This window comes from Macrobrachium rosenbergii, chromosome 5, assembly GCF_040412425.1.
Source record: "Macrobrachium rosenbergii isolate ZJJX-2024 chromosome 5, ASM4041242v1, whole genome shotgun sequence".
NCBI lineage: Eukaryota > Metazoa > Arthropoda > Malacostraca > Decapoda > Palaemonidae > Macrobrachium > Macrobrachium rosenbergii.
Window position 1 is genome coordinate 58278964 of NC_089745.1, and position 25603 is coordinate 58304566.

The 25603-nt window shown below is 36.8% G+C and overlaps 1 protein-coding gene across 1 annotated transcript; it reads right to left on the reverse strand.

The window, feature by feature from the left end:
• Nucleotides 1-1136: 1136 nt before the first annotated feature.
• LOC136838940 (lachesin-like) lies at nucleotides 1137-25603 on the reverse strand. The gene is made up of 12 exons (XM_067104635.1): nucleotides 25534-25603; nucleotides 23157-23309; nucleotides 15821-15862; nucleotides 12377-12753; nucleotides 11265-11294; nucleotides 9739-9879; nucleotides 9076-9325; nucleotides 8718-8845; nucleotides 8210-8414; nucleotides 7293-7454; nucleotides 5728-5853; nucleotides 1137-5403 (listed from the first exon to the last, which is right to left on the reverse strand). The coding sequence occupies exons 1-11, from the start codon at nucleotides 25601-25603 to the stop codon at nucleotides 5750-5752; spliced, it is 1662 nt and encodes a 553-aa protein (XP_066960736.1). The 3' UTR covers nucleotides 1137-5403; nucleotides 5728-5749.

Consider the following 25603-nt stretch of genomic DNA (forward strand, 5'->3'; position numbering starts at 1 on the left):
ACTTACAAGTATACGAAGCTCGTTATTTGATAGAAGTTTGGCAGAGGGAAGAGACTTTCTAGCTTCTCAGCTTCTTCTCTTTCTCATGCTAGGATTTTGACGGAGACGACTTGAGGCAGACGCTTACTTACTCTCAACTGATGTGTATAGATACAGACAAGTAAACCGCGTTCCGTTTCATCTGACTGGGATGTTGACAGTAGCTTTTCTGAGGTAAACTGCAATTTCCTGCTAGTAACTTTGCAGTATTGTGATCTCGATAAAGAAGTATTATTTTGCTTTAATTTTTCATCGCATTTGTTTTTCTTAATGTTAATTTAAGTCTCCGTATTGCTCATTGCTCTTACCAGGTTAAGTGACTTAAAGAATAAAACGTATATTTGCCACTTCACCAAACACAAGCACAAAGTTAGCTGTGTGCTCCCTTTAGATAACCAGTTTTTCTTGGTAGTTCCTGCATGCGTCCTTATTTACTTTCCTTTGTGGTTATATTACGGTGAAAACTTGAACGTGACATGTTTTTATGCAAGCCTGTTTGATCATAAGCTGATACGTTCGGGGGTGGGGGAGTACGTCGTCGCTGGAATCCAACAGGTTCTTTATTTGCAGTACTCATTTCCGAGCTGTGGTCATAGCTAAGGCGTTGTATACACATAACTAATAATCTTGGTAAAGAATGTCATTGAAAAACAAGTTTGCCGGGTTCTGGTATTTCTCTTAGCCTTCCAACCTCGGCGGAATGCGTACCACTCGTGATAGAGACAATAAGTTGAAGAGGAGTTCATGTCATATTCTATGGCTAATTTCAGTTTCATGCCACTTTCCTGGCAATATAGGCTGCTTTTAGTTACCCAAGTTGTCAAGTAAATGATAAACTTACGTGTTTACGAGCATCCCCATTACCAGGAATTCCGCCTGCATATTCTCACTCCATAGGTAATTCAGCGGGAACAGGCATTTCATTGTGTGTTGTAATAACAGTCGGGAGTGACACTATGATTAACCACAACGTAAGATTATATTTCACGCAATCATTATAAATTTAGGTTTTAATAGACTTTTCATAAAAACTGTCCTAATATACCATTAATAATAATATTAGAATAATGAAGCATGGTGTTTAATGAAACAAAGTCTTGGACGAGCCCACTTTAATTTAAAAAGTTACAATTCCCACATGTACAAAGAACTCACAAATCAATAAATAAAAATTTCACAATAATGAGGACTACAATCTTTGACAAATCATTTCTTGCTGGGACAGACCTAGACTAAGACAGACAATGGGGCTGAGAAAGATTTCTTTGTCGTCCAACTGTCTTCAGTCAGTCAGTGAGTTGATGAAATGGGAAAACTTCATCGGCTTTATTCTTGTCATGAAGCTTCGTAGTTTAACTTGAGGATCTTTAAAAATTCCGCGTAGTTTTATCTTCATTCGACACTGCTTTTATCTTTGGTACAAAATAGAGTGCAAGTGTTATTTCCTTGTTCTGAAAAAATTATCGTGCGTGTTTCAAGAGAGCAGTTTACTTGTCGTCTTGTACTGTAGTTGGTCTGGTTAGTAAAGTAGGTCACGTGTAATTTTCACAGTCATCGTAGTCAAGTCCACTGTCAGAGGATATTCCACATGATATCACGAAGTATATCATGCGTCCTTCACCAAGTCATTTGTTCTCTACGTAAGTCGGCGTTTACTCAGTCTTATGTTCAAGTCACGTGCTGTAAACAAGCCACTCAAGTGTTCGTTTGTCTCACCAGCCTCCATTTTCTGAAATGGCAGATCTTCCTCATACCTTATTATGTACACCTTTTGTGACCGCACTGCATTTTCACTACGAGGACAAAAGCAAGGCTTTGGCATCCTAAAAAGAACGGCACTTCAAAGAGGTGACCTCCTGAAAGCCATCTTTGGGAATGTTATGCCTGCATTTGCCTTCAAGTGACGAGAAGTTATAACATACTTAAATTATTAATGCCTGTGGAATCTACCAGAAGTTAAAATAAGGAAATGAAGTGAAATAAGTGCTATTAAATACTTCTAAAAGACTTAGTTTTAAAGAGAAGCACCACCACATATTCACTATACTGTATTTACTAAAATATGAATAACTTGATACCTTCTGTGACAAACCTGCCTCTGAGATGCACATTCAGAGTATTTTTTGTGAACTTGCTCCGAACTAGTAACCAAAGTCATAATGAATGAAACCCATCATTGACTGTAAAAGGTATCAAATTTTCACCGAAACAATATTTGGAGAGGCTGTTCAAAGATGATAAAGGTCGTCATCCTGCAGTGCGGTCAACTTACATTAGAAAAATCATTAATATTATTCCCTATTGAAGCATAATAGTAAAACTGGGAGTGACCTGGGCAGCCACAGTGATTCAGAAACTACATATAACATTCTATTGTCTTCTGTAAGATTTAAAAAAGAAATTTCTTTTTTTTTCCTAGACGATAAACAATTATTCAGCTGACTTAATACGAATTTGTTTTTCCTAAGGTTAGATAGATAGTTTGAGCCCTTTTCAAGGCGAGAAAGTGCACATATGTGGGTTGATGTAAGAATGTGAATGTTAACGTTTATATTTGCGTTGAATGACGAAAAATAAATCGTGGCAGTGTTCTTGCCAATATGGCAACACTTTTCCCTGTTAGCTGGAATGTTCTTTCGTTAAATGAATACATTCCCAAATGACTTGAATCCTTGATAATGTGGAATTTTAACTAGTTTTTGTAATGGTAAAGTAGAACATTTTACGCATTTCGTATTTCTTTTTTTCTAGTCTTGAACATCACCCCAAAAATAGTTGAAGACTTACGATTTAGAAGTGAGGTCACGGCACATCCTTTTTAATCCTGTTACCCTTATTACCTGTCTATTTAGCAATTATTAGCCTATTGGTTTTTTTTTTTGCATTTTCGAAAAATTTACCTCCTTGAACATACTTTAAACAAATTCTTTGTGCTAAAGTTTCCAGATTTTTTTTATTTTCTCCAACGTAATGCACTTGTTGGTTATACATATTGCTGCTTACTAAGATGCACATCGTAAAGCAACATTTATAAGCTACTGAAATCAAATAAAATCTTCCAGTTTAATCTGGAATCAGTTGATTTCAGTTAAGTGCAAAATGGTGATTGAAGTTTTTAAGATAATGTGGACTCCAATTACTTTTCATTGTTCAAAAACTATCTGGTTGCGGGCAGTGATGAAAGTACAGACACACACAAACATACATACACACACATGAAAAGAATGTGTATACCTTACGTGCCTGTTTAGGATTAGTATATCATTGCGCACTTCAGTATTTCCCAATCTAATCATTAATATTTTAAACATATATGTATACATAAACCCTAAACCTTACGTGTGTTTTTGACCAAAAATTATACAGCTATAAGCCGGTATATGGCTTATTTGATTTTCTTGAGTGAGTTTATATACAAGATACGAACACCTACAGACAGACATTGCATGCCTTATGAACTCTCGGCATTATCCCTCATGATTGATCCTGATGAATGACCGAAACTGTGTGTTTGTATGCGATGGTTTTCTTTCAAAGAGGAAATAGAGGGTAAACGGGTTGGATCTATTTTCGCCCACCGAAAGAGAGTCATGGATGATCCATTTTCCCTCCAACAAGAAAAAAAATGGTTAAGATACAATGATTATTATTATTATTATTATTCACTACAACGGGTAATAAGTGAGATTATCCATTGATAGATTTCTTCTAGTGAATACATTGACATTAGTGTACCTGAACATACATACTAGAGCGACCTATTTGTGGATCTGTAAGTCCCAAAAATGCAAATAGATCTATATTTGGTCGAATATAAGACTAAGGATAGATGGGATAGATGGAGAGAAAAATAGATGGAAAGGAATCCAGTTCATATATATATACAATACATGGACAACTTAAAGATATACTCCGTATCCAGAGGATGGATACAATACACACTGTGCTGCCTCAGCGCTGCTCCACCTTGCTTCCGTCGCTCGGAAATCTTCCACCAACCAGATCTGCACTAGAAGCGGTTCGCCTTTTTCTCTCTGTGAATTACCAATTAGCAAAGGGACAAGCACTTTCTCTGAGAACAGTTTTGACAGAATAGTTTTCAGAACGGCAGTGGAATACTTTCAAGGTGTTCGCAAGGTGGGGAATTATTGAGACTCGAAACACACTACCAAAATGTTATTCAAAATAATTATATAACAGCAATGTATCATTGCAAATATAGTGTACAGTGACTATTTTTTCTTTTTCAAAGTGACTATCAATCATCCCTATAAAAATCCATTAAAATTATTCATTTTACTGAGAAACAGTCCCCTTTGTTGTTTCAACACATACACAGAATGCTCCTTTTGTCCTAAGGCAGAAGTGTTCTTATTGTGCCAACATACAACTCATTGAGTATCAAAAAGGCCTTGCTGATGTCTCAGGAAGGACCTTTTGATTTCACAAAGAGCAAAGAGTTTTTGAGATACAGCGGTGATTCTTTGTCATTCTACCTCGCAAACTTTTTGCCTTTGTCTCTTCCTTACATATTATGACTTGTTAATACAGTTAACTTAACATCACTTGATAATGGAAAAAATTATACATGTCATTCGGAGTCTTTTCTTCAGCATACATATTCTTCCTTTACTATTATGTATTATGCAATGAATTCATATACAGACACATCTTAAATATAAGATATGTGGTTTTCTAGCTAAAAGAAGAATAAATAAATGAAGCCTAGTCGAATGTAGTCATGAACAAGTAATCAGGAGATCATGGTAAATCACCAGAGAATTAAAAAAAAAAGATGGAAAATGCTTCTTTGATTTGTGATTCATTTTTAAATTACGATCTGTAAGTATTTTATCAAAATCCAAATAATTGATTAAATTTCTAAATGTCGGAATTTGACAAGAAATTGTTATGACCTGCGCTTAGTACCATGACCATATCTTATACATCAAATAATACAAAGAGGAAAAATTCTCTACATCTAGAATTTCTGACACACACACTAGGTTAGAATACAAGATTGCTACCTTCCATTTGACATTAGAGTTAATGAGCTTCAGGTTAGGAGGAAAATTAAAATGGTATGTTCTAAAACTCTAGCAATAGATCTTGAATCCATGTTTAGCAGCATATTTCAAACACACTGCTATCTGAACAATCTTTTATTGATCATGACGAAATCCAATACAGATGTTTTTTTAGTTGTTTATTAAAAAAAGGCAATAAAGAACACTGGAAATATTTCATGGAGGACTCAAGTAAAGTGATTGCAAGTTTCTAGGTCTCGCAGTACTCCTGAGTCTGTGGATGTCGCAAAAGCTGACACTACAAGAGATAGTTCGGCTTCAAGACAACCAATTCTATCTGAAAGGAGAAAACATAAAAATCTTTTAGACTTCATTGTGACTACAGTTGATCTGATTGCTCTAAGAACAGAAATTTTGTTTTGTTCTTAAAGTCCATTTGCATATGCTCTTGAAATTCTTCTTCTTATAAAAAGTAGTGTCCCAAAGGATTGTTTTCTTATCAGAATGCAGGAAAGCAATGCATTCAAATCAATTCGATCATAAATAGGTGTTTCTGATATGACATTATTTGATAAGACATACAATAATCCTTGTCTTACCTCAAGTGATCGAACTTTATGAATCATAAACTTACGTCACTACCAAACCACGAACGACGTACCTGCTACAGAAGGAACTAATCTCTACCAGTGACTTTGAGTCGCCAGAAGGAGAGCAGGGACGAGCATGAGCAGGGCGCTGATGCTTGCTGCAGAAGCACCACTTATTTTGGTGGGCTGTGCCACCTCTGCGTTACCCGAAGAAGTTTAAAGAAAGAAAAAAAGGCAAATTAACGATTATGCGTCAAAAGTTTCTCTTCGAATAACAAAAATCAAATCTGAGGTTGGAAAAAAACTAATTCACGTTCATTATACACAGTATATACAATTGGGGAAACTTATGTACAACATAGGACAGTTCAATTCTATTTCCACGAAGAATGGCATAAATACTGAAGTGTTAGAGGCTATTAGTACACACACATGACACACGCACAAACAAACGGAGGAACAAATGATCTGGAAAAAAGCGGTGATTAAAATGCGACAATATTAATGTTACGATTAATTAACGTACAAAAATGGTATTACCCTTCAGAGCTGTTGAGTTAAAATGATAAACGGTTGTAGTTGTGACGTTACTTTCACATATCAAAAGTGAAATTACGTTACACATCCATGAAATTATCTTTCAAACATATATACATATATAAGTACAGTAATACCAAAATTGCTTCTGTTATTTATACAGCTGCTCTAGTTTAGCCCCACGCAGATGGCTGGATATTAAAAAGAGTGAAGGATGACTCAGGCAATGTACAAGAGGTTATAAAGAAGGGAAGTAAGCAGGATTTTCTCATCTATCCTCACAAGGGAAAGGATAAAGGATTGAGACAGACTGACAGACTCCAAAACCATTTAAGCTGGAGAAGAATGACAGAAAGGCATTACTTGAACAGACATTAGAAGTTTCCAGTGATACAATTCTTAGCCTAAAGAAAGTACGACGAACTTAACGTGAACAGCGCAATTGCTTCGTTCGTTGCTTTCCTTTTTTCCTTTTGCTTATTTTATTTTGCTTTACTTACGACTTTGATTTTAATTTTCTCAACAATAACACTTGGACTGTGACCACACGGATATAATCTAAAGAGCTTTATTATAAAAGGATTGGCAGAAAATATAAGAGATGCCTAGATTCATTTGTTATACAAGGAGTAACTAAAAAAAGAAAACAAGGAGAATAAAAAAAAAACCATGCAAATATGAGTTAGCCCGATTAGTGTAAAGCATAAAAAACTAGTGAGGTTCCTGAGACTGCGTTATATATTCAAAATAAAGTTCCAAAGTCAAAGAATCTTCCTGAAAACATGTATTTGCTCCTTCCGTTCTTAAAGAAGGTGTGCATTTGTGCTAAGTTAGGGGCCGGAGCAGGTGGAGGTGCAACAGAAAAAAGTGAGAATGGATAACTTTTCAGTTTATTTTTCAAGTAAAAGGGCGCAACTTCAAATACATGTTCCATGAAACTCCGTTTCCCTAGGAATCACTTGAATTTTAACGCAAGACCGGGAAGACCTCATTAAAAAAAAAAAAACTCCAACCAGGGAAAGATGGAGGAGAGAGAGAAAAAAAAGTCACAGCTGCTTGTGGGTGTGCAGATGCCCAAGCAGGGTCGCTGTTGACAAACCTTGGACTGAGGGTCTTGAGGAGCGCTCACTTTCTCCGACAAAGGTTGTGGTGGGGAGTTGGGTAGTGGTAGTGGGTGGGGTATTGGAAGAGGTGGGGGTGAGAATAGCAGTAGTAGTAGTAGTAGTGATGGTGATGGGGGTAGTAGTAGTAGTAGGTAGAACTTCCATGCACCAATGGAAAATGAGAAAAAAAGGTCAATTTGGGGGCAAAAAAATTCAGACAAAATGTTCTGTAGTCAAATGATTACGTCAATGATTTAAAATATAAGGATGTCAGAGGATGGCTTTATTTAAAAATGCATATTAATATTATGTGGTAAACATGTTTATAACCAGACGTGCGCACAAAATCTCTCTCATTCTAATATTAATCGAGGACATACATTCTGAAGAAGTCTAAAGGACGTGAAACTACGGTACATGGTAAATGTATGTAGTCCACACCCCTGATTGGAATATATCACGAAGAGCAGTTAACACAAATAAGTTATTCGTCAGACCATTACGCCGGAAGATTTGATTTTCTTATCTACCCTTGTCGAAGCTTTGTGTTTGAGATAATGAGTCTATCCTTACCAGAGTAGTATGGTATTAGCTATACATAGTGTAGCTGTTATGAAAGATGTAAACTAATGTAGCATAATAAATGAAAGATAAAACGAGTTATGGTAAGCTTTGTATATTAAACATGTAAATACTAACATACATATGTACATACACTTATAAACATAAATTAAACAAAATAATGCGCGCAGGTATACAGTATCTTTATGTACAACGCCATATAAATCTTAATACTGTTATTCTTGCGCTTTGCTGTAGCCTTTAGCAGGTAAAACGTTTAATTTTACACACAACTCTCTCTCAGTCATTTTCAGTCTCCCAAAACATTTCCTGACATTTGTCTCTCTCTTACCTTTTCTAGTAGAAAAGGAGAACTCTGCGCTGTCTCCCCACAAGTATTGGTTCTTGATTTGAACCGACGCGTTGTAGTCGGTGGCTGCTTCCAGGTCTCTCAGTGTGTGCTTCATGGTGTGTTTAAGGCCATTGGTTTCCAGATTTCCGTTCACTTCATGGGTCATGTCCATCCATTCTCCTGGTTCGTCGGTCGAGTCGTTGGCCTGAGGGCAGGTTCAAGTAGGAGAATTTTCTAAAATCTGGGTTTAGAATTCGTATTTAATGTCAGTTGTGCCAATAATAATAATATCTATTTACCTTTCAAAGTAAACCCCTGATGAAAAAAAATACTTCATTCTCATGCAACGGTGAAGTAATAATGAGACTACGTAATAATAACAAAAGTAACAATGACAATGTGTACGTATACACACACACAGCTACTTACTAGAATGAGACATCTAAACCTTCCTTTACTTTGTAATATTTATCATTCTATAAGTTCGTGGTTGCTTGAGTATTATTACCTTGGCTTTTCTGTATTTGAGACGGTATTCGGTGATGGGGTAGTAGCTTTCCGTCTCCCATGTGAGGGTGTAGCTGTTCTCTTCACCTCCGTTGGGGCTACTCGTAAACTGGGGAGGTTTGGGGAGACCTGGGGAGGAATGATTTTGAGAATATGTCAAGATAGAAAAGAAAACTCTGCGAAAATCTGCAAATGCCTCAGAAACCTAACACGAAACATCCTGGTAACTATAATTTTAAAGCTCCTCTTTTGCTTATTTTGACTCAATGTTAGAGCAGAGACAATCTTGCTTTTTGCCAAATTGGAATCACAGACCCGTGCAACAAACAGACAACGCAATGAAACAAGAGCAAAATTACCACTGAGGGAAATAGAGGACTCCACAACTCCAAATTTGTTTTCGGCTGTGCAGGTGTATTCGCCAAAGTCTTGCTGTTCAATCTGGGTGATCTTGATTGAGTAGCGGCGTCCACCATTCTGCTGTTCTTCGATATGGCTGTCAATGGATAGAGGGCTTCCGTCTTTGTTCCATTCAACTCTTGGGGTGGGTCTGGCGTGGACAATGCATACCAGTTCAACTGTGTCGCCGTCTTCAGTTCTCACCATATCCTAAAAAAAATTAGATGTATGGAACCACTGATTTTAGCGGGATGGAATCTTCTTTCCAAAATAATTTTGGTAAGGATCTTAATGAATTAAATAACGCGGATTAACTTCCTTATAATCATTGCAAAATGTCCAAAGTAGCATATATGCCAGCAATAAAGATGCTCCCAATGATTGTTACATTTTAAAATTTTTTCGTTCGAATGATTAGCATCATTACTGACAAGGTACAGACATCCGTAACTTTTTAAAATACAGATGCAAACAACAATAAAAAAAAAGGTTGAATACGTTTCACTCTCACTTATTCAGTTCTCAGATGCCTTGTAACTGATGACTTCATCTTACGCGCTTGGTTATTCCAGATGAATCGAGAAATTTGAGTACCTAAAAACGAATTTTTCATGAAGTCTTACCTTTTCGGTTATGATTTCTGGTGGGTATTCAACGACGACAGACATGGCGTCAGATGCTGGTTCCCCGATGCCGTTGTCAGCTGTGCAGACGTAGGTGCCCTCAACGTGTCTGTCGACCTCAGCCAGGGTGATGCTGTAACCCTGCTTTGGACAAAGGAAAAATCATGATGTGTGATCGGGATATAACAAGTCTGTATTTACAGTGGTGTTGCAATATGTGGTGAAATTTAACTAAAAATCAATCCACATTGACTTGTGGCCAGTCCCGAAGATTACGTTAGGTTTTGTTTCCAGATGTGAATTAAAACTAAAACATGATTACAGCGTCATGAGTTTAGGCCTGGGAACAAAATGAATGGATAATTCACACTACGGTACGGTATATCTATTGGATGAAACTAGTGTCTGAGTAATTCTGTGTTGCAAAACATTACTGAATAGGGGTACGATAGGATTAGTGTGTGTGCGTACTGATGCATAAAGGCGCCGAGATTAGTACGTGTTTAATGTGAATGTTACATTTGATTTAAAGAACAACTACAGAGGTGACCTTCTAAGTGAACGTAGAGAGACCAAAAAAGATAAGAGTATTCGACATCAGGACAAAGTGACACTGTATGCAATACTTTTTATAACAGAGCTGCCTGAAAGTTTATATATGTATATAAATTCCATAAGATCTAGAAAGCCTTGCATGAAGATGCGACAAAACAGCCAGCTACTTCCCCTGAGGATTTTCTAAGACAGTCATAACTATAATTATGTTGTAAGCAATTTTGCATCAAATAACTTTCACCATCCAAACGAAAAGACATAACTCTAAGCGAAGGCGGGACAAGATCCTTTCACAGCTGGAGTAACTGCATACACAAATAAAGTATGAGGAATGGAGTGAACACAAATGAATTCAAGAGGCCAAGCAGTTTGCTCTACTTATAACCTACTCAAGACACCCGAGCAGAATTGATATTTGCAGAAAAGACTAACATTGCATCTGAGCTATGCACTTATCCAATCTTTATCATTATCAACTGACTGGAATTAAACACTGTTTGAAACATATGAGGAACATGAGATGAAGGCAATTGTGCGCATTTCACACCCAATTACTACTGATCGTTATCCAGTCAAGATATCCTTAGCAGTATTAAATACAATCACTGTGGTTTAAATGGGAATTCAAAGAAAACACAAATTTAAAACTAAAATGTGTCAACTCGAATGCAGTTGATCCAACCACCAAATCTGTGCGTGAAGAAAGAATATTTAGAGAACAGAAATGACGACTCAATTTCTGAAGTTATTCGTACTGTCAAGGGCAGTGACCAAGTACAGCTGTGATTATCGCCACTTTGTACAAAGAAGACACAGGAATTGCAATAGCAGGGTTAGTTCTATGAAACATGAACATCTAATGTGGAGAGGACGATCACACAGAAGTGGAGCTAAAAATTCTGCCAAGAGGAAAGTGCAAAGCTACGGTTGAGATCAATAAATAAAAACTTTCTGTCTTGAGAGAGACTTACAGTAGACATAGTCGAGGACGGTGGGGATACCTGGAGCAATTAATATCAAATATAGTCTGAAGTCTACATTTTTCATTATTTCATTTGAGATTGTCATTCATTTAGTCATGTGAGGCTAATGACCAATTTTAATAACAAAGCAGAAAATCAGATGCACATAATAAAGTATATAATGCACATTGGTGTGTCATAATAATCTGATAATGTACTTTTGTATGTATCATTCATGAGTAATAGGAGGAACATTTTTGTTTCATTTTTTCCTTATGAAATTTGCAGCTGAATAATCTCGACGCCTCACGAAGAAACAGATGAAAGCTGTACTTGCTGCAAATAAAATTAATTACGAAAAACTTGGAAATGTACAACATGGGAAAAACTTTCAAAATACATGGCACTCGAATAACTTTGTACTAACTTATTTCAACTTGCTAAAAGTAAAGAAAATTGTGAAAATTTCGCTCTCAAGGGTTTTCAGTGCGATAAGGCCACTACATTATTCTAGCTGCGTAAATTGATAAGCCAAAATTAAAAAGTAAATTACGAAACGGAGTTGACTAAGAAAGGCAAATAGTCAACTTCAATGGATGAAAAAAAAAAAAATTACCGTTATTTATAAATCCAAGTCTGACCGAGTTCCACTGATACTGAACAGTCAGCGTCCCCATAGTTCTTAGAAACATGGTATCCATTTACTCTCTTCAACTATTGCAAGAGTGTGTGTACTAATGCTTTCAATGATTAAGTTCGCACTAAATGGTAGGAAACTGACTCTATCTTATTACTGTTATACAGGAAAGAAAGTTACCCTTGGAGTCTAATTAAAAAGAACTGAGATGGGTATACATTTCAAATCACCGATTACCATACCAAATCCTTGCCATGAGCATCTAGACGACTCATAATTTGATCAAAACTATCAATCTTCCGGAAAATTATTTGTTTTCATAGTTGTAGAATCTTTATTGTATGGTGGTTTATTGTATGAAACTAGAATACTGACAAAGGAAATGTGTATGAATATCTCTGTTCTTCATCTGAAAATTAGTACCAATATAAAAAGAAACTGACGTAAAGGAGACTCGAGAAATTCACGGGAAGTTCAAACTCACCTCCTCTTCCATAACTCCTGATGGCAGGCGTCCGTCCTGCTTGGACCACTTGATGGCTGGAACGGGGTTACCTTCAGCCTCGCATTCCAGTCTGACACTGTCTCCCTTGTTGACGCGCTGTTCTCCCTCGGTGACGGCTTTGATTTTTGGGGCGTATTCCACCTCCAGAACGTGGCGCAGGATTACCGGAGGGGTGCTCTCCATTTGACAGATGTAGGTGCCGGCATCGGATTTCCTGATGTTGGAGATTTCCACCTTATTGTCATTGAGCTTGTGACGCCGGTCGCGGCTCACTTTGACGTTGTCCACGAAGAGAAGCTTCTCTCTCTGGGCGTCCGTTCCCTCCTTTTTGATGATCAGGGCGTAAGGGGCTGAAACTGAACGATATTCAAATGATATTAACATGGTGTGACAGATGGTTAAGTCTGGTTGATTTAGATTATCATGTCAATGGAGGTAACATTTTAAAGACAGATGAAGCTAGTGAACTGATTAATTCACCCTTTGCGGAAAAACAAATATTACTAATTGTGCTTATGTTCATTATAGGTGCTTGTTTATAACTCCTAATTTCTTGATCAATGATTTACCACAGATGTTAATTATGTATATGCCTCGTAAAAAGATAAAACTTGCATTTGAAAGGTCAACAAGTTGTTTCCAGACTGATAACCTCTGATCCTGTAAAGTGCCCCTGCTGAAACCCCGACTAGCCAGTACTAAGGTTTGGGCTATACCCATTCTGGTTGGATTGTATATACAACTGTTGCACGTCAATGCCATTCCTAGTGAGGATGGCCCCAAGAGGAGGGTTAAATGGATAGCTCTGTTGTCGGGAATTTTACATGTAAATAATATGTAAAATTCCCAACACCATTAGCTCTAAATTTCAAGAAAAAATGCAAGCAATTAGAATATTAACAGTAAAATACCAAAGCATAAAGTGTATTACAACGGAATGATTACTTCCTGGAATGAGCAAATATACTCTGTGAGAATGAGAAAATACAGTGTCTATAGTCAGCATATGAGAAGCAGGACCACAATTATTTTCATGTGTTTTCCTAACACGAAATGAAAAACTGTGTCGTTTTAGCTATAATTATTTGGTGTGGCTGGGTAAGATAATCCAATTCACAAAATACAAAAAATATTTGAACTTATGTTTGGTCGTGTTTGTAAATGCTGGTGTAAAAAAAAAAATGGTCGATGGAGTTTCTTTATCAAACGACTACAGTATACTAAGGTTTTCGATCTGGATAGCTCTTCTATTTCAGAAGTTCAAGCAGCCTAGACATGAAACAGTAAAATGTAACGACTTTTTTTTTGTTAAAAGACTTGAGAAACATCACTTTATAGGTAATATTCTGCATAACTGAAATTAACTAATAAAAGAATTTCCATCATCTAACAATTTAATGTTCTTGGTACCCTGTGATCACAGATCCCAGGAAACTTATAAGCATTATGCCCCGGGGCATATCAGCACGGCTCCATTGTTGTCAAAAGGAAAACTGCATCAATCAAGGTGTCATGTAATGTTACCTCTGGCGTTGCCTAGCATCCCTATCTTTCAGCCAAATGTTGGGTGAAACTCTTTGACAATTTGAATTGGACTTGGCCACGATCGCGAGAGAATCCCCAGTTTTCATAGCTTGGTGTCTTGAGTCAACTTTGTTGTTATTCAATACAGTATATTACATTGCAGTTTTACTTCAGTAAAACGTAATAAACACACGTCGGTGACTCATCGCACAGGCATCACAAACAGGCATGACAAAAGTTACCAACATATTGGTATTCTAACCTGTGATTCAAACGGTTAGGCTATCCAGCACTGGTCGTGGTTCGTTCTCTACTTACGTCGCTGGTCCATTCTCAGCATAGAGTTCGTATCTTACGGTTTGAAGTAAAACTCTTATTTTAAATGGAAACCTACTGACTGACAGGGTCTTTCCTTTCGGTAAAAATGTGGAATTTTGGCCAAAGCTATGCATTATTTACTCTCCTCTCACGTAGGAGCATCCATCTCACCCCGTCTGAATAAACAGTTGATGATAAGAATAGTTATATTGAAAGAAAGTGTAACTGATACTTATCTGAAGAGTAACTGTGTTCTATAACTGCGACATTTGTATGTGGTGCAGACAGAGTGAATTAACATATGTGAAATTTTAGGGTTTATTAACCATTCACTAGCTTTTATTATTCTAATATCTATCCTACGGTCAAGGAACTTATTAGATAATCGTAGAAATATATTTAAATCTACAAGTATGCATTAGATTTAATAGCTTCGTTTCAGTACAATATTATCATTACAATGCTCAATTCCAAATAAATCATAGTTTGAAAGCTTAAAGAACATAAAAAATAAGCACCACTGATGAAAAGGGGATGTACAATATAGCCACTCGGTCTTTTCTTCAGTACCCAACAGGGAGCACAGGTTGGGCTCTCTGTATCATTCGGGGCATGCAGAATCGTACATTAAGTGGCCATGCTCATCTTGAAAGTGAACATGCGCAACCGCTTGTTGTTGGTGCATTTCTTCACAACAGATAATGCTTTCGATATCCACCTCAAACATGCTGGATAGTGAAACTTTTCGGGAGTAGACAACTGTTCGGGCAGCTATGGCAGCACATCTGCAGTCAGCATCAGACATTTTCATGACTGTGACAACCAGTTACGTTCATGCAAGCGGCACTGGCGGTTCTTCTGAAGATAAACCTTGATGTGCAGGGAATAATTCGAGTCATTACCCATAAACCGTGCAGGTGCCAATGGTATCTTCTTCAGTGACAAAATTATTTAACCATCTCTCAAGCAAAGAAAATGATACTGGTAACTTCTTAACATCCAACCGTGCTAGAAACTCTGGCAACTTGTTTTCGTAACCAACCGTGCAGATACATTGATACATACATGCTCCATTTACCTCATCATGCATCATCGCAGGCTTCTGATATGCATATTTGATTTTTATAATCACCCATCAAATAACAAAACACATACCAAATATTTTTCATGTGAACTCTATTGCAATCAGGGCAAGTCTGATTGGTTAACTGATCAACAGAATTTCCTTTTCTTAGCCAATGAGCAAATACTGTTTCAAGCAACTTAGAATAAAATATGAATACTACTCCACCAAAGCACTTCAATCCAGCTTCATATGTACCACAGGAAGGCACAAGAAATAAAGTCTGACTGAAGAAATACATACAAAGATAGCATATAAGTCATCTACCAACTTTCAATGTGACATATAAGATATAGACTGTTTTAGATCTGTGATGCATGCACTACTCTGTGTGATCTAGGCAGATATAATAATTATAAGCCTTGTTCAGAGACTAAGTACTATGTGTTCTCTTTGCAAGGCATAGCAAAACAGCTGTTGTGTTAGGCGTAACTTTCCATATTCTATCTTCAACTTACAGTGTTCGTTATCCTGTGTAGTCGCTTGACCGTCTTCCGGGCCTGAGATTCAAGCAAATTGGATTTGAAAGTTTACCTGAATCTTTGGACATTTTTCACTGTTTTAACATAAATCTGTTTCAGTCCTAAAACACCAGTGTGATATATTTTACCTTGGATTAAGTGTGTGAAAAATACTTTTAAAGGCCGCTACATGTGATGATTCACACAGTGAAGAAAACTTTGGTGTAAAAATATGCAAAAGCAAATTGTAGTACAATACAGGCAATACAAAGGAAACTCATTTATAACCTAGTTGCTCTCTAGACTGTGTATCATAAATTTTTAACCATAAATATATATCTTTCTTCAGATCGCCTAAAGAATACAAAACTCAGAGGAGTCAGAAAAGCATGGAGAACTCAATCTGACGATGCTTCATGCAGGAAAAAGGTGGGTAGGCGTTGTGTCCCGTTTTTGTTCGGTTATTTTCGATGGGCGTCGTGCTTTGTGCTTCGCTAGTTGTTCCCCACGCTTGACTCTAAATGTACAGCTGCCCAGTAAATAAGCACTACTAGCAGTAACTAGCCGACGAAAATGTCAAGTTCAGCGACTTGAAAACGAAAGGTTAAATTCCAGGTTTTTGTGTCATTTGCTTGAGTATAGACTAATAGAGAAGTGCCCAAAAAACGTTGCAAATTAGTTGGTTAGGGCTTGTTAACTGGTTTTTATTAATTTCATAAATCATAATCTAGTTCTTTACTCCTTAGACTGTTGCTTAACGAATACTAATTATTAATGTTTAAATTATTAATTGATATTTTATCTTTACAAAAATCACTATAAGCTGAATCGGTTTATCCTCTGGTCATTGCAGCTGTTAAAATTCCCGGTAAATGATACTTTTCTACTTGAGTACTTCATTTCAGGCACAATTTATATGTCAAATAAGTATTACTAGTCCATTTTATTGTCAAAGAGTTCGATTTGATGATTTTTAACGTTTCTTCAGTACCTGGTTACAGTTGTAACTGACTGCTGGCATAATAATAATTATCATTCTTTTCACCAGCAATATAGTTACATATCAATTTTCAAGATATTAATACCCATACCACTTAAGAATTTCAAATGTTCTCTTTCAGTGCTTCCTACATACTATTAACTTTCTGTGAGACATTGGTTTCTATATTTCCTGTCTGCTTTTCTCATTTGTTGTTAACCGATTCTTGGGACTAGCAATGAATCTTAATTTGCTTCCTTGAGACTTACCGATACAAGAAACAAAATAGTTTAATTTGACATCACTGACGTGAGCATTAACTAAGATTAAAATGGCTGGAGACTTTTCAACAAAGTTGAACAAGGAGGTTAACCATGGAAAATTATTATTTTTTTTTCTTTCAAAATTCAAGGGTCAGTACGGTGTTACTTTTCTATTCGGTTTCTCAGTTTACTGTATTTCTGATAACTGTTAAACGTCCGAGTTTACAGGAGGAAAAACGGAAAACAAGTTAGCTAATCTAATTCTGATGAGAACTACAAAATACGAGAAATGAATACTTGCATGACTACAGTGCATGCCATCAACTATTTGCAAATAAAACTATTTGGGATTGAAGTTACATTCAAATACAACTCCTATGGAAATATTGTGAATAGTGAATTACATTTATAATTATCAGAAACAACCGGTGAACGTCGAATACGTGCTTATATGCATGTGTGAGATTCGGAACGCGCCCGCACACACGCAAACACACTCACATGTGTACAGTGTATATACAGTATATATCTTTCCATATTTATGATAAACTTACCTTGTTTTGCTTTCGTCCTCTCCCATCTTTTAACTCTTACTTAGTCTGATACTATAACTTTGTTGAAACATGCCTTTTAACGTATTTTCATCTAATTTTGTTACGCGGGGCCATCTTCTGTCACCCTATGTAACCCTTGACTGAATTGCTTTCAGTATCGACTACAATGCTTGCATCCCTCAAGGTGCCCTTGGTATTCCATCTTTATATGGTCTGTGACCCTAATTTTGTGACCTTAAGGAACCCGTCCTCCACATAGATTCTTGTGCTACACTCAGGATACGAGCCCTTACTGAGGTTACTATGACAAATGTAGATATACCATTTTCAGTAAATTAACAATTGATGGGAAACACTTACTCTGTTTTTTTTCTTCAGAAGTACGGTAAGTGGACTAAACACTAGCATTTTAAATTAAAGTTCAGTTCTCGTTTCGCTGTACATACACATATTATGCACAAACATTCAAGAATAGCTTGTGGTTTCTCTGTGCTCTGTGGAATCCTGTTATACATATTATTCATGGTTACGAAACCAAACGACGAAAGTTTCTACAAATGACAGACTAAACAAGAAGAAATAAAGTTGAACAACAAAATTTTGTTCCTAAATCTGCATGCGATGATACTACGGGTCCGGAAAAATGGAATGCTAGGTAACTGTCATTCTGGATGCGACAAAATAAACGACTCACTGAATAACTACAGCATTTTCTGGTGGCGTGAAATGATTTCGGTCGAGAATTTGGACTCGTGAAAAAGGACAATCGTGCTGCTCAAACGATCGGTACTATTCAACAAGCATATGTAAAGTGTTGCGTATGTGTATAAAAATATACATTACATATATAAACTTAATGTATACAATCACATATACATCCACCAACATATATTTCCATTCATGAGGATGGTATGTAAGGCATAACTGAAAAGAACACCGAAATTTCAAGGCGACAGGAGGATAGTTTGGAGTTTGGAGGTACCGGAGAAAGGTGTCGAAAAACGAACGACAAAAACAATGGAGCAGCAGGATAGTAGGAGAGGATGATAAACAGAGAATTAGTAATGAACATTTGAAAGACATAAACATGAACACGTTACAGTGTTAGGACTGATTTTACATGGTATGGAAACTGATTCTTCGAGCATTCGGAAATGAGAAAAGGCAATTCTGAAATGCGTTTTGAAAAAGCATTGTCGAGATATTATTTTGACAATGAACAAAAGGTCGGGGATGATGAGGCAGTATGAAGCTCATTTGACAAAGAAGTTAAAAGGGCTTTTCAGGATACTGAAAAGCAGGAGTTTGAAGGAGTGGGCGAGACAATACCCAAAAGCCACTGAGAGGTCGATAATACCCAATTTAAAGGGTGCGTGTGGAAGGACAATGGACGAAGAGTAAACTGGAACAGCGTAAAGGAAATGTAAATGTACCGGACCATTACAGATATCAGTTACTGTTCAAGGTGTTTAACCGAGAGAAAACTGTCGAATTCGCATGAAAGTAAAGTGGCCTTAAAAATGGTCGCAGTACAAGAAGAGAAACCAGTGGATAAGATGTTAGGTATAGAAAAGTACAGCCAAAGAGATTGCTCGTCTACTTGTTTTCCTGCATATGACAGCGGACGAGGGAGGCCATAAACTACAGAGAGGATTCAAAACCATTTGCAAGTCAAAGGAGTAATGTTTCAGAGATGTTGATAATTTCCACGGGATGTTTTTCAGATGTGCAAAATGAATGACAATGAAGGTGTTAACTTGATTACGATGTGAAAGTTGAAAAGGTGAGTAAGAATGCAGTTTGCAGACGTTTATGCTATGGTGGTGACACACAGCACTGAAGTTATGGTGAATTTTGTAAATCTAGAAACCGAAGGACGATATGGAAACGGGAATAAGCAAAGAGGTAATCAAACTATGGCAGGTCAAAGAAAGTCTGTGATGTCGAAAGACTCTACAGATAAGAAAACGGGAACTGGGGATTAAGAAAAATAAGACACCAGGTGATCAGATACCTGAGAGCTGCACTACCACAGTCGATCGGAGAAAGACTGGAAGGACAGAAATGAAGAAGGGCAAATAAGCAGAATAAAAGAAAAACGAGGGTGACACAAAACTGAAAAAGAACAACAGATCAAAACTCAAGATATGAGCAATAAAGTCGGGGCATTCTGAGATCAGGACACAGGTGATTACGTAATCTACAAGAGGTAAGGATATTCATTCCAGTAAGGGTCTTTGTAAGGGTATTCATTCCAGTGGGGGTCTTTGTAGGGTATTCATTCCAATGAGGGTCTTTGTAAGGGTATTCATTCCAGTGAGGGTCTTTCAATAACGTTAAGTGAAAAAAAGGCCTGTAAATCTGGGAACATACCTTTATCCTTGCCTTTAGCAGACACAAAAGTAGAGAAAAAACAGAATAACTACGCAGAAAACACGTTTTAGTTGTATTTAAATACAGTATATACGAAATTTTTAATATATACACACGCATACATTGAAGTTCATTATGCCATCGCGTACTACAGAATGGGGGAATTCATTCCAGAAAGGGAAAATTGCAGGATTATGTAAACAATTCAGTTATTACGTAATAACGCAAGGAATTATCAAATAAATTAACCTTTTTCTGGGAAATACTCACCCTTATTTTCGCCTTTGTAAGACAGAGAGAGTAAAGAAAAGAAAAGAGGAAGACAATAACCAATCCAAATTTTGTTCCTCTCCATCTCTATATATTTGAAATATACTGTACATAACTTTGTGCATACAGGATATATTCACACTCGCTACTTCAAATATTCAGACATTCTACATGGTTATCCACAAGGAGTGTTGCCGTTCATTTAGACAATGGAATTTTCAAGGCGTGAAAGCTAAAGCTTCAAGAATCTTTTTATCTCGAAATTGCGCATGAAACCTTTTTCGAAGGGGTGGGGGATACTCACCTTTACTTTCCCCTTTGTAAGACAGAAAAGTAGAGAAAAGACAAAGAATATAATAATGCTGAAAGGTTTTCTTTAAATACACTCTGTTTTTACAGATACATGTTTTCGTGCATGAATTTAAACACACTCAGGTTGTGCTGGTTCTCCTATACGAATATCTTCAAACTAGCACCTTTGTTTTCGTAAGACATGTCGAGCTTTCTGTGTGCACGGTCGTCTGACCATTTACGCAGACTGCGTTTGTGTACATGTTTTTCTTACGACTGATCTGCTTTGGGTGTAGTTGGCCTTGTCACATTTTCTCCCAATGCCACTAATTTTATCAGCTCCTGACTTAAGCATGTCTCAAGTCTCACAAACATATGAAGAAGGTTGAAGTAACAATCTCTCATTCCTTCTTAACATTCCTGGGAAGTTCCCTCTCGGTACTGCTTAATCTTCGGGTTTTGGGTACCATTTTGGAAAGCTGCTTGTTTGCTTTAATCCACCCAAGACAAATGTAATTTTTTCCGTCTTCTACGTGATACAGTATTCGATAACTTAGAAGACGGTCTTCTCATATCTACCATTATTTTAGACTTAGAAGGTTGTTGCAACACCTTTGGAGATTTATCTGCTGGCCTAGACTAACCTTGCCTATAAAAAGCTAGATGTGCTATTTTTATTTCACACGAACTTATCCTCTACGCAGCTCTAGATTTGTGGGTGACTTCGCCCTTCTTCCACGGAGATTTGCTCCTACACCTAGAAGCCTCTCCCTACACTTGTGTTTTTCAGCTACACTTGGATCAAACACTGAATGCTGTGTCTGCTTTATCCCTAGAAACCTCCAAACACAGTTGAACTGCAAGCGTGCAGTTCAAGTGTATGTTATCCAAACAAAATCTCACAAAGCTTGTATGAAATCAGTGAAATAAGTTGTACATATATTCGATTACCAATGCATGCTATTTGTGTTTGTTTGACGTAACACAGTTCCAGAATGTCTGTTCCAACAGACACATTTTCTCTAAAAATTGTACTATATATAGCTGGTATATGTTCGTCTAAAACACATATACTGCACACTGTGTGTTTCTTAAAGACTAAAGAAATTGTGCGTACTTCGGTTCTAAGGGAACAAAAATGTTTGTCCATACACACTCAAAACAAACAAAGCAACGCCATCCTTAGTACCAAGAAAGGTTTAGGCCTATCCGTTTTAGCAACAACAGAAATGTCCTTACAGCTGTATTTGAGTTTCAGGGTGTCAAGCAATCTATACATTTTTTGTTTTTTGTTTCTGTTACTTATCTCTCTCTCTCTCTCCCATTTGGTGCATGACAGTTACACCTCCAGTTTTTTCAAAGGAAATATATATATATATATATATATATATATATATATATATATATATATGTATATATATATATATATATATATATATATATATATATATATATATATATATATATATATATTGCCCTTTATTTATTCATCATAAAATCAAAATGAACTGACAAGCAAAAGCACACAAACATACGATTTAGAAATACTAAAACTCAGGCTTTATAGGCACTGCTCTGAGATGCTTACTGCTAAGCAAGCGAACGCATAACATGTGAGAGGGAAAAGGAGACAGAGAGAGAGAGAGATATATAGAGAAAGTGTGTTTGTGTGTGTGTGAGAGAGAGAGAGAGAGAGAGAGAGAGAGAGAGAGAGAGAGAGAGAGAGAGAGAGAGAGAGAGAGAGAGAGAGCACAAATATAAACGTGTTTGACAGAATATGTTGACATATGGAACCGAACGAGTTTTTTTTTTCTTTTAAAGGGACAGTTTTAATCCAGCCTGTCGCCGGAAATATAAAATAGTAATAATAATAACACTAATAATAAATGCCCGCTTATTTTTTTTTGTACGTGTAAAAACATTCTATAAGCATAAAAGGTATAATGTCTATAACATTTTCAAGTAATTTTGTACGAGATTTAACACTGACCTTACAGGTACAGTTCAGACACCCTAATCTGATTTTGAGGAATACGAGTATACATATATATTTATGTAATTTTATCGTTATTGTTGACTAAAATATTCTTGTGTAACAATTTTGTGGCTAAAATGGAATTAACACAGGCTATTTTCTGTTGTATCTATCTCGAATAATTTTTAAAATTCCATCGATTTCATCTTTAAGGCCTGGCGTGGATTTCTGCAATGCAAGATTAAACTTAAATGTCTCAAACAAAATTTAAGAGATTTATTCGGCAACAGCAAATCTGACAGCGCAGAAGAAGAAATAGAAACAATGAATCTAACATTTGCTGAGAACAATTCCAGAAGAAAAAAGTTTATACTAAGATTACAAAGACGAAATTTCTTACGAGCCAGAACTTGCCAGTTCTCTAATCATGCAACATAGGGCAAGTCTCTCTTTGCTTATAAGTAGAAGGACAGAAGTAATCTCTAGGTACATACGTAACCATGAATCCTTAGATTCATAATTTTATACAAGTCCAAAACTTGAACGTAACTTGCTTTGTATTTTATAAGTCGAAAACAAGCATTTAACTATTATTGAACAAGTCTTTATATAAAAGCAAGCGACTTACTTTTATTGTTTTCGCATGACACGGTGACTGTACCGCCTTCCTTAACCTTCAGGCGTTGAGGCTCCACCGTGAATTCCGGAAGGCTGTCATAATCGACGTCTTCTTCCTTGTATTCATAGTCGTCGTAGACGGAGTCCTGCGGCAATGCCAAAGCTGCAAGGAGACAACAAATCAAAATTAATTAGGTTAATCTGAAGCCATGTTGAATAAATTTTCATAAACCGTTATAATAGGTCGTGCTTACTGCCATCATGAAAACTCCAAGCTGTATTTCCTTTAGTAATCGGTTTACACTAACAACTATATATATATATTTTTTAGAGGGGGTGGGGTTCCGATGGCACATCAATCAACAGACCCCTGAACTGAGAATCAGATGTCCAAAGCAACATAAAACAGTTCAACGATAATTCCTTGTTACCTGTTCTTACTCTGGTTGTATGTGAGAGAGAGAGAGAGAGAGAGAGAGAGAGAGAGAGAGAGAGAGAGAGAGAGAGAGAGAGAGAGAGAAGGGATGGGGGGGCGGCTGGTGGATATGCATATACATATAAGTTTACAAAATCATTTTCCAATATAACCTCCATTGCAATATTCCTTCATACTCCATGACTACATGAGAGGAAAATGAAGAAATGTGTACAGTATGCAAGGAAGAATATCATCTAGTAACAAAGCAAGGAGGGGGAAACTTTCCTTAGAATTTTGTGTTTATTTCCTAGACAATTTCCATGAAGCTCTTGTGGGAGATGTAGGGAGAGAGGGAGGGAAGGAGATTGGGAGGCTGAGGGGAAGGGCGAGTTACAAGGCATTAGAAGCGAGGTTGGTATCTTGCTTCTATGGTCTTCCAAGTGAGGCGTCCATCACACTTGAGGCCTTTATTGGACAGATTCCCACGTATAGGGAAATTGCTTCTTGTGGTTTGATGGCGTCCATAGGGTCGTAATAGGATATCAAAAGGCCGATTGAATAACTAAATGGCCAAAAGCGCACCCTAGAGTCTCGGAGTAGTCACATCCTTTGTATGATCGAATTAGTATTATAATACAGAAATGATACAGCCTGTTTTGCAGTCACTGAATAAATAAATCAAATAGCTCTAGCCCTTAGCTCACCTATTTATTTGATGTATCAAAAGATATATATATATATATATATATATATATATATATATATATATATATATATATATATATATATATATATATATATACTGTATATATATATATATAGCTTACATGCTAAAACTGACCATAAGCGAAGAGCACAGTGAATGCTTACAGGAACAAACACTAATAATAAATAAAAAAGGATCATTATACAAACCATCATAATATAAGCCCTATGAAAAAGCTGATATCTAATCCTATAATTAATCAAGTGTTCAAACGGTAGAGCACGTCATCTACTAATGTAATGGAGTCGTTATAACAGTCACCAACAGGAAAGAAGCAAAGTCTATATAATTTATATTAATTTGAGCGGGTGACTTTATATTTTACAGTAATACAATGCGTTCCTAACTAATAAGTCAACTTGAAAACTCGGTATTAGCTCCCATCTAAATTAAATTCATCAGTAAATTTAAAAGATGCCCATGAGTAATTGCTGAATATCTCATGCAGTAATTCGGTTATGAGAGAAACTGGCAGTTTATAACGACATACGCAAAGGATATAAAATGCGTCACTGCGTTAGTGAATTCTTACAATTAACAGTTCCACTGTTGGCAATATCTTCGTTTAACACAGTGGTTCTCAACCAGGGGGGCGGGGGGAAATTTCAGAGTTTCAGAATTTCAGAGTTTGTGACCACAGACTGGCAGGCTCAAACTGGCTCTAGGACCACAGAAAACGCAGTGTGCATCGGTCCGCACTATTGAGAAGACACGCTGGGCTTTCTTTCCGCTAGCTTCTGTGTTTGTGTTAGTATTTTTGTTGCATATTACTTGGAATGTACTTTTTGAGGCAGACAGTTTTGGAAAGACGGGGGGGGGGGCGTGTTAATGACGTTCTGACATATATGGTGAAAGGGTGCATGGGCCATAAAAGGCTGAGAACCACTGGTTTAACATAAATATTTATTAATTTCTTTTGTCATCCTTTTCCAGGAAAAAATCCTAGTCGTCTCTGTCACTAAGAAACCTACCAGAGAGAGAGAGAGAGAGAGAGAGAGAGAGAGAGAGAGAGAGAGAGAGAGAGAGAGAGAGAGATAGATGATGCTCAAAATTAAGTATTTGTTCTTTATCTTGGTATTTTACCTTAAAATAATTTTTCTCATATTCAGTTCACAATCAGTAATCTTCTGTAGTCTACGCTTCATTATTTTCGTACAATTTGGCACTTCAACTCTTGCCCCTGTCATTCATTTCATCCTTTACTTTTCCTGTTTTTTATATCATTCTCTTCACTATCCTTCTCCACGTCCCTCCTCTTGGCTGTTCTCTCCAT

What these genes read in the sequence shown, in the direction of transcription:
- LOC136838940 (XM_067104635.1), bottom strand. Translation starts at nt 25,603, where the DNA reads ATGGAGAGAACAGCCAAGAGGAGGGACGTGGAGAAGGATAGTGAAGAG. An exon ending in CAGGAGTTATGGAAGAGGAG is followed by an intron (nt 11,295 to 12,376) that starts GTGAGTTTGAAC and finishes TAATTGCTCCAG; the next exon opens with GTATCCCCACCGTCCTCGAC. An exon ending in CGTCCTCGACTATGTCTACT is followed by an intron (nt 9,880 to 11,264) that starts GTAAGTCTCTCT and finishes TGTCCAAAGCAG; the next exon opens with GGTTACAGCATCACCCTGGC.